This window comes from Vanessa cardui, chromosome 29, assembly GCF_905220365.1.
Source record: "Vanessa cardui chromosome 29, ilVanCard2.1, whole genome shotgun sequence".
Taxonomy (NCBI): domain Eukaryota; kingdom Metazoa; phylum Arthropoda; class Insecta; order Lepidoptera; family Nymphalidae; genus Vanessa; species Vanessa cardui.
Window position 1 is genome coordinate 6,671,514 of NC_061151.1, and position 14,805 is coordinate 6,686,318.

Here is a 14,805-nt window from a genome sequence, read left to right on the forward strand (position 1 = left end):
CTATATATATATATATATATATATATATATATATATATAAATGTTCGTATTAAATATTGTCTAAAAGAAGGAGGTTACTGTAGAGAGTAGGATTTATCTTGTAAAGTAGTTTTTGTTCTATTCCTATATTTTTTTCAAAGGCTGTGTGGGCCGGTTGGGGTCACGCGTCCGAGAACCCAAAGCTGCCGGAGATGCTGCACCGAGCTGGCGTGGTCTTCATCGGTCCGCCGGAGAAAGCCATGTGGGCTCTGGGAGACAAGATCGCTTCCTCGATCGTGGCCCAGACCGCTGATATCCCCACCCTACCGTGGAGTGGCAGTGGTGAGTTACACTGAAATAAATATTTGTCCGTTAAAGTTACTTGTATAATATAATTTTACTTGGTGGTAGGGCTTTGTGCAAACCCGTCTGGGTAGGTACCACCCACTCATCAGTTATTCTACCGCCAAACAACAGTATGCAGAATTGTTGTGTTCCGGTTCGAAGGGTGAGTGAGCCAGTGTAACTACAGGCACAAGGGACATAACATCTTAGTTCCCAAGGTTGGTGGCACGTTGAAGATGTAAAGAATAGTTAATATTTCTTACAGCGTCATTGTCTATGGGTGATGGTGACCACTTACCATCAGGTGGCCCATATGCTCGTCCGCCAACCTATACCATAAAAAAAAAGAATATGTTCACTGTTAAAACACATACGTTGTCACAAGTACTTAGTTTTTTTGACCAAAGTTTAATTACTAGTTACTAGTTGTGTTTACAATTCATCTCGTGCTCGGCGGTGAAGGGAAAGATCATCCTGCATGTGTCAATTTTTACAGAAATTCTGCCACATGTGTATTGCACCTACCCGCATTGAAACAGCGTTGAGGATTATGTTCCGAACTTTCTCCTCAAAGGGAGAGGCTTAGCCCAGCAGTGGTAAATTTATTTAGGTTGCTTTTGCTGTATTATTGGCACTGGATTTTTAATAATAGTCAGATTAAATTTTTGTTACGCTCATTAGTATCATGGAGTCGAGACATCTCACTCTCCCGCATAACTTATATGAGAGAAAGAGAGAGATAGCTATATCTGTTTATATTCAAAATTTGAAAGATATATCAACCGACGAATTTTATTTGATGTTTCCATTCCGTACTGGTTCACATAATGTTGTCTTAGATTTTCGCGATTATTACACATTGAAATGAAACTAGTTTTAACGGATTTAAATCGCGTATATTATTTATTTTTATCATCCCGACGTTCCGAGCACTTTACAGCGTTCGTGGTCGCGGGTGAAAGATATATATTTTTAATCACGATTTTATATATTTTCAGAATTGAAGGCGGAGTACAACAGTAAAAAGATCAAAATATCATCGGAACTGTTCGCGCGGGGCTGCGTCACGACGCCCGAGCAGGGCTTGCAGGCCGCCCATAAGATCGGTAAGCGTCATCATGACTTATTCTAACGACTCATATATCATACTAGCTGTGCCCGCGACCTTGTACGACTTTGAATATAACAAATATTGTAGACTAAGTTACTCCCTATTATGTCAGTTATCTGCCAGTGAAAGTCCCGTCAAAATCGGTCCAGCCGTTCCAGAGATTAGCCGGAATAAACAGACAGACAGACAAAAATTGTAAAAAATGTCATTTTGGTATATGTACCGTGCATAAATACATATATGTATTGAGTAAAAAAGGGCTATTTTAATATTACAAACAAATACTCCAATTTTATTATATGTATACATAAATGTTAGAACGTTATTCGTGTGGCTGTAAAAAATAATACAAGATGTTTTCCCGCGCAAATTTATTATAAAAAAAAAAAACAAAAGACAAGGCGCATGGAACGACAACTTGAGATTTTTTTTTTTAATTTTTAACTTTAGAACAGTAATATTTTACACAAAAAAATTAGTTAATAAATATTCATTCTACTGTTGTATTCATTACACATATATATGTTGCAGAAACTCATGGAAAGCCATCTAAACGACTAGTATTATCGTTCGACAAATATTTCCAAAAATCTTAAAATTACAAGCCTTCATAAAAACTATTAATGTAGTTATAATCTTAAAAACAATAATCATAAGGTTTATATTTAGCTGGCATGTATTGATGGTGGTTATTCCCATTTGATTCCAGGATTCCCGGTCATGATAAAAGCGTCGGAAGGTGGTGGGGGTAAAGGTATCAGGAAAGTCGAGAATCCCGATGACTTTAACAATATGTTCCGACAGGTTTGTTTACATTATATCATATACACTATATCTTCCGAGGTGAAGTAAAACATCGTGAGGAAACCTGCATGTGATTAATTTCAACGAAATCCTGTTACATGTGTATCCACTAACACTCAATGGGGCAGCTTGGTAGATTATGCTCCAAAAATTCTCCTCCAAGGAGGAGGTCTTAGCCCAGTGGTGTGAATTTTACAAGCTGTTAATGTAAAAAAAGTAACAAACATACATGCATCCATCCTCACAAACTTTCACATTTATATCATTAGTAGGATATTTTCCAAACCCATTTTATTTGCTTTGAAATGTATATAACGATATATATTAATTATTATTTTTTATTTTTGTCTGGTATAGGTTGGCGGACGAGCATATGGGCCACCTGATGGTAAGTGGTCACCATCGCCCATAGACAATGACGCTGTAAGAAATATTAACTATTCCTTACATCGTCAATGCGCCACCAACCTTGGGAACTAAGATGTTATGTCCCTTGTGCCTGTAGTTACACTGGCTCACACACCCTTCAAACCGGAACACAACAATTCTGTGTACTGTTGTTTAGCGGTAGAATATCTGATGAGTGGTTGGTACCCAGGCGGGCTTGCACAAAGCTACCACCAAGTGTACCATTAATTATTATGAAAGACAATAAGATTTAGTCATAGACAATTGTAACACTTTTTATTAATATTATAATATCTTTTGCATATAGGTCCAAGCTGAGGTCCCCGGATCCCCGATATTCGTCATGAGACTAGCAAGGTCAGCTCGGCATTTGGAAGTGCAGCTTTTAGCTGACCAGTACGGTGAGTCAAACATAAGATTGCAATTCTGTAAATATAAATAAATAATCTATTAGTCCGTTTAAGTAAATATTATAGCGTTTTTTGTTTGGTTTTATAATTGTTATAATTATTATTATTGTTTCTTTATAAGGAGTAACTTTTTATGGACCTGATTTGAAGCTTGTATCCAGAACATCAGGATTTGACCATATGTCAAGCCTGTAGAATACAATGTTAGTCTAAATAGAATATTAGTATGGTACTAGCGTCCCGCCCGCTTAGCACGAGTGCAATACTAAATATTCTACAAAATTTGTTTATTTACGACATCACATTAGAAACTTCTAAAATTACCAGTGTTTCTTTCCTATACTGTCCATGTATTATATACAAAAACCTTGCTTTCGAATTACTCTATCTATTTAAAAAAACCGCATCAAAATCAGTTTCGTATTGTTAAAGATCTAAGCATATCAAAATGAAATCAAATCAATTTTATTCAAGTAAACTTCACAATAAAGCGTTTTTGAATCGTCAACAATTAAATACTACCACCGTTTCGGAAAGCAGCTTCTAGCGAGAAGAAACGGCTAGAAACTCACATAGTTGCTCTTTTTAAATAAACACATTTACAATGCTGTTGTAAATGTACAATTTACAGTAATTAGTGTCCTATGATGGAACCCGAGCCTATCTCCAGGCGTTTCTTTCTAAAAAGTATAGTACGACACAGCTTAGATGTCGCATCGGCAAAATTCGTAAAACCGATCACATCCGAATTAAGTACGCTATCCCAAATTATCAATATTTATTTCTCACGCGAAAATGATCTTTGCACAAACGTAATAACCTTTAATATCATATGACCTAACATATTCGTCAATTTGACGCGTCGATACATGCACTTGCTTTCTCTGACGCGAGAATCTATGGCGACGAATAGCGTCGAATGGCGCGATAGAGAGCTATTTCTACTGGTCGTGTAAATCGGCAGTAATCTTAATAATCTTTTTAAATTTTGAGAATGATAAATTGATTATATTTTCCGGTATCTTGTTATATATGCGTATACCATACATAGGGACAGACGACGATGACTTTGTTTTATACTATGTAATTTTTAATCTGTACAGGTAACGCGATATCTCTATTCGGTCGTGACTGCTCCATCCAGCGTCGTCACCAGAAGATCATAGAAGAGGCTCCGGCCGCCATCGCCAAGCCCGATGTCTTCATTGAAATGGAAAAGGTACCACCAGTACCACTTAAACTACCGGAAAAGAAGCGTGTGCACCAATGCTAAAGCTCATATTCACATACCAAGTACGCACGCACGCGTTTGGTACGCACGCACGTGTTTGGTACGCACGTTTAATGCAAATATGTAATGGATAAGAGTCGAGATGGCCCAGTGGTTAGAACGCGTGCATTTTAACCGATGATTGCGTGTTCAAGCCCAGGCAAGCACCGCTGAATATTCATGTGCTTAATTTGTGTTTATAATTCATCTCGTGCTCGGCGGTGAAGGAAAACATCGTGAGGAAACCTGCATGTGACATATTTCATAGAAATTCTGCCACATGTGTATTCCACCAACCTTTATTGGAACAGCGTGGTGGAATATGTTCCAAACCTTCTCCTCAAACGGAGAGGAGGCCTCTAGTCCAGCAGTGGGAATTTACAGGCTGTTGTTGTTGTTGTTGTTGTTGCTTGACGCAGTGTGTGTGTGGCTATTTCATCTCATATTAAATTGTTTATTTATATAATACATAAGACAAACAAAAAAAAAACCCGCTGATTTTCTTTCGCCGGATCTTCTCAGGTCAGGGTATTTTTTTCCGAACCGGTGGTAGTGTTTCAATTGACCATCAATAGAAAAGTGTAATGCTTCTATATTGAATAAAGTTATTTGATTATTAAAGTTATTAATTTCGGGATATTTACCATGTTTTTTATTTTTGTTCGGTGGAGCTTGATATTTCGGGATTGAGTGTCGAGTGTACATAAAATAAATTCAACTAGTGATAATGGTAGGGGTGAAAGTGACAATAGTAGTGGTGACCGGTGTTTACGCAGCAAACGTACGAGAAAGCAGGTAGTTCGATACGGACACCTCTAACATTATCAGCATCTACCCGCACACTTCAGTCTCGTGAACAAGACATTCGTAGACAATGTCTCAAAAAACATGGTAAATATCCCGAAATTAATAAATTTAATAATAAAAATAACCATGTTAATTTAAAATCCTATAAAGTTATTTGAGTTTGAGTTTGAGTTTGTGTGCCCGCAGGCGGCGGTCCGTCTGGCCAAGATGGTGGGCTATGTGAGCGCCGGCACGGTGGAGTACCTGTACGAACCTGCCACGGGCAGCTACTTCTTCCTCGAGCTCAATCCTCGTCTGCAGGTAGAGCACCCCTGCACGGAGATGGTCGCTGACGTCAACCTGCCCGCCGCGCAGCTTCAGGTATACTCTATATATGGCTATTTCATCTTATTAAAACATTTGCAGGCAGAACTCCTACTTACCGTACTTACGGCATGGTAGGTTCTAGTAACAGTAAAGTAACTGTAAGGTTCTAGAAATACGCCATGTGAATCGAAACGACGTATAGTACGACACAACTTAGATGTCGCATCGGCAAAATTCGTAAAACCGATCACATCCGAATTGAGTACGCAATACCAAATTATCAATATTGACTTCTCATTCGAATATGATCTTTATAACTAACGTAATAACTTGTAATATCATATGATCTAATATATTCGTCAATTTGACGCGTCGATTTACATGGACTTGCTTTCTCTGACGCGTGAATCTAGCGACGAATAGCGTCGAATGGCGCGATAGGGAACTGTTTCTATTGGTCGTGTAAATCGGCAGTAATCGGTTTTAATTTCATTCCATTGCATTTTCCGATGCTACATCTAATTTGTGTCGTACTATAAGTCGATACATATTAATATAAATAATAGGCTATTTGACAATGCGAAAAATAAATTGTGAATTATTGTACGAAAGTTGAAAATAATACTTAATTAATTCAAAAATCCATAAATAAAAGTGCAAATTTTCAAACGTTTGTCACGTGACACAAAACGCTCCTGATTGGCCGGGCTTATGATGAAGTGACTTTCTTGTAAGCTTTGCTTTTCTTCTATATATACCACAGATTAAAATACAGCAATGTGACGTCACAGACCCCATTGGTGCGCCATATTGTGCAAGTAGCGTTTTCGCGCGTTATTTAAATGTGGAATATTTAATATGATATTTTTCGGCCAATATGTACTAGAAATAAAAAACACAACTTTTACTGGGTTCCTTAACTTCTACTAAATAATATAAAATGTTTTTTTTTGTGATTTAATAATGTTAATATGAAATACTTTTCTATTATAAGTTCTACTAAAAAAAAAAACATTTTATTGTCATTTAATTATGTTCATATAAAATACTTTTCCATCGAACCAGATTGCCATGGGGCTGCCTCTCTACCACATCAAGGACGTCAGGCTGTTGTACGGCGAGTCCCCCTGGGGCATGACGCAGATCGACTTCGACGAACCGAAACAGAGGCCCTCACCGTGGGGTCACGTGATCGCCGCTAGGATTACTTCAGAGAATCCCGACGAAGGTGAGTAGACCGAAAGACCTAGATTACTAGACTAGACCTAGACTACTTTGTACACTCATCAGTTATTCTACCGCCAAACAACATTACTCAGTATTGTTGTGTTCCGGTCTGAAGGGTGAGTGAGCCAGTGTAACTACAGGCACAAGGGACATGACATCTTAGTTCCCAAGGTTGGTGGCGCATTGACGATGTAAGGAATAGTTAATATTTCTTACAGCGTCAATGTCTATGGGTGATGGTGACCACTTACCATCAGGTGGCCCATATGCTCGTCCGCCAACCTATACCATAAAAAAAAACCTTAGAAGGCCTTAGGGACTCACCACTGGTGTTTATGTGAAATGTCTTTAAAATAATTATAGGTATTATTTATAGTTATATTATAAATGTAAAAGTAACTCTGTTTGTCTGTCGCTATTTTATGACCAAGCTGCTGAACCGAATTTGATGAAATTTAGTATGAAGCAAAATTGAGTTCTAAGAAAGGAGATAGCCTACTTTTTTGCTTACACATGATAACCAACATCCTAAAACACGAGAGAAGACGCAGGCGACTACTATTTGATTATAAAAAAAAATAAGACGTGTGGCACTCGGGGACTGCCGCGGTAAAGCGATTGCATAGCATTTTGTATCAACTTATGCAATTATAATTATTTATTTATTGACGTGACAACGTCTTATAAATTGGTTTGCCGGGTGACACTTCAAGAAACTGCGTTACGCTCCGCTCACGTTACGCGCTCACAGTGAGAGCGAGTGAGAGGCACGCGTGCCTTCCGCCTAAGAGCGAGAGAGACAGACATATTCTTTGTATAAATAAATGTTTTAAATTGTTACTATTATTTCATCCTTCTTCCTACTATACGAATGAATATTCACATTAAAATTATTTTACCACTCAAAGTCGTTGTCACGTAAAACTTTCGCTCGTATACCGACTTTACAGGCAACCAATTTTTTATTTTTATTTATGCAGTATTTCTTTTTCTTTGATAAATAATTCAAGTTACACTTCTTGAGCGTGGTGACCGATGAGAAAACAATTTTTTCTTTTATTAAATAAATAAAAAGTTAATATTGTTTATGTACAATACATGTGGGTTTTATTATCTTACAGTAGCTGTTGGTTATTCGGGAATATTTATCAATGAAACGATAGGTTTATGATGAACTGAAATAAGAATAAAATAAATAAATAAATATGAGACAACATCACATACATTACTCTGATCCCAATGTAAGTAGCTGACGCACTTGTGTTATGGAAATCAGAAGTAACGACGGCACAAACACCCAGACCCAAGACAACATAGAAAACTAATTGTAATCTACATCGACTCGGCCGGGAATCGAACCCGGGACCTCAGAGTGGCGTACCCATGAAAACCGGTGTACATACCACTCGACCATGGAGGTCGTCAAACGTCAAACGACCTCCGTGCCCGTCGGAGTGGGGAGCGTGAGGTTTTTTCGTTACGGAATTTCTGGATTCGGTCCCCACGCCTAAGGCCCGCGATAGAAGATGCAATGGCTATTAAGATGTAAATTTAAAGAAATTAAAATAATGACTGTCGCTTCTCAATTTGTTTTTGATGATGTTATGTATGTACGCAATAATATATATGATTTTCCCAAAAATTGTGACGTACATTCCATTAATACTAGGAACAAGAATAAACTTGTTACGCCTTGTACCCGATTACACAGGGTTAGTAAATCTTTTATGGGGCAATGTATACGTTTTTACAACAGGATCCCAGAAAACGTTCAACAATATTCAATTATAAAATTCAAAAGAATCGTTAAAGAGCGTTTGTGTGCTAAAGGATATTACAGCACTAATGACTTTCTAGTTGACTGCACACCTTGGGAATGAGATGATCGCCTCCAGGCTGTTTCAAATAACAGGAATATGTTTATTATTGTAAATTATAAATTGACATTATATAAAAAAAAAAAAAAATATCCCGCTGAGTTTCTATCGTCCGGTTCTTCTCAGGTCTGAGGTATTATATTCCGAACCGGTGGTAGATTATCGACAATCAATAAGAAAGTGTAAACACTTCTATTTTGAATAAAGGTTTTTGACTTTGACTTTGAAATGTAACGCTTGTATGTCATGTGTGTAGGTTTCAAGCCGTCGTCCGGTACGGTCCAGGAGTTGAACTTCCGTTCGTCGAAGAACGTGTGGGGATACTTCAGCGTGGCGGCGTCGGGAGGCCTGCATGAGTTCGCGGACTCCCAGTTCGGGCACTGTTTCTCGTGGGGCGAGACCCGCGAGCAGGCGCGCGAGTGAGTCCCTTACGAGTGTCTGCTGGAGTGTGTGCAGCCTGTCTGCTTATGGCCTGTTCCAATGGAAGTGGGAAAAGATAAACCGTAGATTTACGTATTATACATGTTATATGCTTGACGGCACATTGCCGTTATCATTATTTTTGGTACCCATATGTGGCTGGAGCTGAGATGGCCCAGTGGTTAGAACGCGTGCATCTTAACCGATGATTGCAGGTTCAAACCCAGGCAAGCACCACTATATATATGTGCTTAATTGTGTTTATAATTCATCTCGTGGTCGGCGGTGAAGGAAAACATCGTGAGGAAACCTGCGTGTGTCTAATTTCATGGAAATTCTGTCATATGAGCATTCCAGCAACCCGCATTGGAACAGCGTGGTGGAATATGTTCCAAACCCTCTCCTTAATGGAAGAGGAGACCTCATCCCAGAAGTGGGAAATTTACAGGCTGTTGTTGTCATTGTTATTAATGAATCAGTCAATTAAATCATTGGTTTTTTAAGTGTTGATTATTAATTTTTGTTTAATATCTTTTGAAAGGAATTTGGTAATCGCTCTGAAGGAGTTGAGTATTCGTGGTGACTTCCGGACGACAGTCGAGTATCTGATCACGCTGCTGGAAACTCCGTCCTTCCAAGACAATAATATTGATACGAGCTGGCTGGACGCGCTCATCGCTGAAAGGGTTTGTACCTTATATATACTCACGCGCTCACACACACACACACACACACACACACGCACGCACGCACGCACGCACGCACGCACGCACGCACGCACGCACGCACGCACGCACGCACGCACGCACGCACGCACGCACGCACGCACGCACGCACGCACGCACGCACGCACGCACGCACGCACGCACGCACGCACGCACGCACGCACGCACGCACGCACGCACGCACGCATGCACGCACGCACGCACGCACGTACGCACGCACGCACGCACGCACGCACGCACGCACGCGCACACACGCACACACACACACACACACACACACACACACACACACACACACACACACACACGAACACTCACACACACATCCATACACATGAAAATATACCGAACACACCACATGCTTGTAATAAATTTATTCTCTGTTTATTGCAATTTGTATTTCCGTCAAGCTGATTGCTTAGTCTTTAAGAAGTGTCAGTATTTGTATTTAAGTATGAGAGAGATAAGGAAGAGTGACTTCTCCTGGCACGGGAGCACACTGCACTCAAAAGGAGAAGTCAACCTTTGTAAAGTTAATGATGTGTTTTCTTACTGATGGAATAAATTATTTTATTTCATTTTATTTATATATTATCTATGAATATCAATGTGAGAGCTGAGATGGTCGCGTGGTTAGAACGCGTGCATCTTGAGCAATGATTGCGGTTCAAACCCAGGCAAGACTCGTGCTCGGTGAAGGAAAACAATCTGAGGAAACCTGTATGTGTCTGGTTTCATAGAGATTATGCCATATGTGTCTTCTATCAACCTTTACCCAAATCCTTCTCCTCAAATGTAGAGGAGGCTTTAGCCCAGTGGTGAGAAATGTACAGGCTGTTACTTTAGACATATTTCATCATTTCACCTATTTTGCCGCCGACAATGTCATGACAGTTGTTATACTCACTACTTGTATTAACACTAGCTCAATTATCATTTAGATGATAAAAAGAGTGGTTTTAATACCTGTTGATTTCCAGGCAGGATATATTAATTTAAATAATTGTATTAACTAACATGACTTTGTTTTTTTTAAATGTTGAAAAAGAGTAACTAGTGAATTTGTTGTCGGTTCTTCTCGGTAGAATCTACTTTCCGAACCGGTGGTAGCTTCACTTGATTGTTAAATGACGATTCAAAAGTGCTTGTAAAAGCCTACTTGAATAAAGTTTATTTTGATTTTGATTCAAACCTGTTTGGAGTTAGAATTTGAAATATGTCTAATAGTTCTGAAATCAAAAGTGTAATTAATCCATTATTTTGTGTGATTGTATCTTCGTTTTCAACCGACTTCAAAAAGGAGGAGGTTATCAAACTTTTTACTGGGTGGACCGATTTTGATATTTTTTTTTTTGTTTGAAAGGTAGTGCTTCCCGTGGGGTCCCATTTTAATTTTATTTTTTTCCGATGATGGTATGGATGGATGGTATGGACGCCGGCTCCAAATATAACAATAACTATAACTGCATTATATAATCGTAAATTGACTTTTAAGTAGTCTAATATTTTTCATTTCATTTTACCTAGGAGGACTCTAAAAAATATGTTAAATATGCAATTATTATTATTACTTTTTAGTGCATTTTTATTTGTTTCAAAATAGTGTTTTGTTTGAAGTCGGTTTTTCTTTTTGTTAAAATTTTTATTTATCTAATAGTATAAATGTTTGGCAGGTTCAAGGCGAGAAGCCTGACGTGATGTTGGGCGTCGTCTGCGGGTCGATACTGATAGCGGACAGCATCATAACCGCGCACTTCCAGGAGTTCAAGAGTGCTTTGGAGAAGTGAGTCGAATCTTGAATATATAATGAAGGGGTGGGGGTGATGTTTGTGACGTCAGAAAACTCGTCGATGTTCACGAGATGTCATTTATTGATTACTAGTGTTGGGAGACTGGTTTAGCTTACTTGAAGATTTATTGTGTCTAGAGAGTGAATAGCTTTTGAAATAATATTCAGCTGTAACGTTTTTGCCCGTTAAACAAACATACATACATACACTCCAACAGATAAATGAACATAGTTTCCAAAACAATTATTTACTTATTTGTGATCGGATAATAATTGTTCAGATTTTTTTTGCTGACGCTCTCGATAACTGTCTTCAATGACATACTTTGACAAATAGCTATTACATCTCATAGCGCTTTATTCAACCGATTTTAATCTAAAACAGTTTTGTTATTAACAAATATAATATGTATGTGTAATGTCTGTTCACAGAGGTCAAATCCAGGGGTCGAGTCAGCTGTCCAACTGTGTTGACGTGGAATTGATCCACAGCGGACACAAATATAAGGTGCAAGCTACGAAATCCGGCCCGACTTCCTACTTCCTGTCGATGAACGGAAGCTTCAAGGAGCTTGAAGTGCACAAGCTCACTGATGGCGGTTAGTAAATATATATTAAACAGTGTTGCTAGGTAAAGGAAATGTTGCCAGGTGAAATTCGCACACGTCAATAAGAGACAACATTAAGAGACAACATCACATACATTACTCTGATCCCAATGTAAGTAGCTGAAGCACTTGTGTTATGGACAATCAGAAGTAACGACGGTACCACAAACACCCAGACCAAAGACAACATAGAAAATTAATGGTAATCTACATCGACTCGGCCGGGAATCGAACCCGGGACCTCAGAGTGGCGTACCCATGAAAACCGGTGTACACGCCACTCGACCATGGAGTCGTCAATAGTTTAAATTGTTCTTTAAATTTGGTAAAGTTGCAAAGCCTAACTTTTAACTCATATTGTAATTCTTTCACGATTAAACAAATGCCGCACCACCAAGGAGGCATGAACCCAAAGGCTGGCAACTTTTTTTATACTTAAAACCTTCATCCGCACACCCCCAACCCCTCTGTATCACGTGTGTGATGTCGCCAAAAACTAGCATTATAATATTATATCGCACTGAATTGTGATACAAGTTTTAAGTATATAGAGTTTGTAATGTTTTTAGGGAGGTATTAAAAATGCCACCCCCCCCCCTTCATTTATTCGTACGTGTATACGTATGTAGTATGAAGCTGAGCGTACATGAAGCTGCAATATAATAGACGACCTCCATGGTCGAGTGGTGTGTACACCGGTTTTCATGGGTACGCCACTCTGAGGTCCCGGGTTCGATTCCCGGCCGAGTCGATGTAGATTACCATTAGTTTTCTATTTTGTCTTGGGTCTGGGTGTTTGTGATATCGTTACTTCTGATTTCCATAGCACAAGTGCTTCAGCTACTTACATTGGGATCAGAGTAATGTATGTGATGTTTATTTATTTATTTATTTATTATATGGTCGCAGGCACGCTGCTGTCTGTGGACGGCGCGTCGTACACGACGTACCTGCGCGACGAGGTCGACAAGTACCGCATCGTCATCGGAAATCAGACGGTCGTGTTCGAGAAGGAGAAAGACCCCTCCAAGCTGCGGGCGCCCTCCGCCGGGAAGCTCATCAACACGCTCGTGGACGACGGCGGACACGTCGACCGCGGCCAGCCCTACGCCGAGATCGAGGTGAGCGCCCCCCCCCACACACACACACACACGCTCGTGGACGACGGCGGACACGTCGACCGCGGCCAGCCCTACGCCGAGATCGAGGTGAGCGCCCCCCCCCCACACACACACACACACGCTCGTGGACGACGGCGGACACGTCGACCGCGGCCAGCCCTACGCCGAGATCGAGGTGAGCGCCCCCCCCCCACACACACACACACACGCTCGTGGACGACGGCGGACACGTCGACCGCGGCCAGCCCTACGCCGAGATCGAGGTGAGCGCCCCCCCCCACACACACACACACACGCTCGTGGACGACGGCGGACACGTCGACCGCGGCCAGCCCTACGCCGAGATCGAGGTGAGCGCCCCCCCCCCACACACACACACACACGCTCGTGGACGACGGCGGACACGTCGACCGCGGCCAGCCCTACGCCGAGATCGAGGTGAGCGCCCCCCCCCCACACACACACACACACGCTCGTGGACGACGGCGGACACGTCGACCGCGGCCAGCCCTACGCCGAGATCGAGGTGAGCGCCCCCCCCCCACACACACACACACACGCTCGTGGACGACGGCGGACACGTCGACCGCGGCCAGCCCTACGCCGAGATCGAGGTGAGCGCCCCCCCCCCACACACACACACACACGCTCGTGGACGACGGCGGACACGTCGACCGCGGCCAGCCCTACGCCGAGATCGAGGTGAGCGCCCCCCCCCACACACACACACACACGCTCGTGGACGACGGCGGACACGTCGACCGCGGCCAGCCCTACGCCGAGATCGAGGTGAGCGCCCCCCCCCCACACACACACACACACGCTCGTGGACGACGGCGGACACGTCGACCGCGGCCAGCCCTACGCCGAGATCGAGGTGAGCGCCCCCCCCCCACACACACACACACACGCTCGTGGACGACGGCGGACACGTCGACCGCGGCCAGCCCTACGCCGAGATCGAGGTGAGCGCCCCCCCCCCACACACACACACACACGCTCGTGGACGACGGCGGACACGTCGACCGCGGCCAGCCCTACGCCGAGATCGAGGTGAGCGCCCCCCCCCACACACACACACACACGCTCGTGGACGACGGCGGACACGTCGACCGCGGCCAGCCCTACGCCGAGATCGAGGTGAGCGCCCCCCCCCCACACACACACACACACGCTCGTGGACGACGGCGGACACGTCGACCGCGGCCAGCCCTACGCCGAGATCGAGGTGAGCGCCCCCCCCCCACACACACACACACACGCTCGTGGACGACGGCGGACACGTCGACCGCGGCCAGCCCTACGCCGAGATCGAGGTGAGCGCCCCCCCCCCACACACACACACACACGCTCGTGGACGACGGCGGACACGTCGACCGCGGCCAGCCCTACGCCGAGATCGAGGTGACGACCCCCCCACACTCTGATGGAGGAACGAGACGGCTATATTTTCCTCAAGACGTTTCGACTTGTTAATTCACTGGCGTTACAAATAGCTTTTATTGAGTATAGGATTATTTGAATCTCGAAGAACCGAACTGTAGTCATTTGTTTTACCATCTATTATTTTTGGCTTTGTGTGAGCCCGTTTTGGTAGG

General features: G+C 42.4%; 1 protein-coding gene across 2 annotated transcripts in view; it reads left to right on the forward strand.

Annotated features, from left to right (window-relative positions):
• Positions 1–14,805, forward strand: part of LOC124541911 (acetyl-CoA carboxylase) — a 120,174-nt gene that overhangs the window by 49,285 nt on the left and 56,084 nt on the right. For both annotated transcript variants that reach the window (XM_047119835.1, XM_047119836.1), the window contains 12 exons: positions 141–321; positions 1,323–1,430; positions 2,145–2,239; positions 2,955–3,048; positions 4,161–4,276; positions 5,321–5,494; positions 6,506–6,668; positions 8,801–8,963; positions 9,506–9,650; positions 11,363–11,472; positions 11,911–12,077; positions 12,996–13,207. In XM_047119835.1, the coding sequence (XP_046975791.1) occupies positions 141–321; positions 1,323–1,430; positions 2,145–2,239; positions 2,955–3,048; positions 4,161–4,276; positions 5,321–5,494; positions 6,506–6,668; positions 8,801–8,963; positions 9,506–9,650; positions 11,363–11,472; positions 11,911–12,077; positions 12,996–13,207 (1,728 nt within the window). The remainder of the gene's footprint in view (positions 1–140; positions 322–1,322; positions 1,431–2,144; positions 2,240–2,954; positions 3,049–4,160; positions 4,277–5,320; positions 5,495–6,505; positions 6,669–8,800; positions 8,964–9,505; positions 9,651–11,362; positions 11,473–11,910; positions 12,078–12,995; positions 13,208–14,805) is intronic.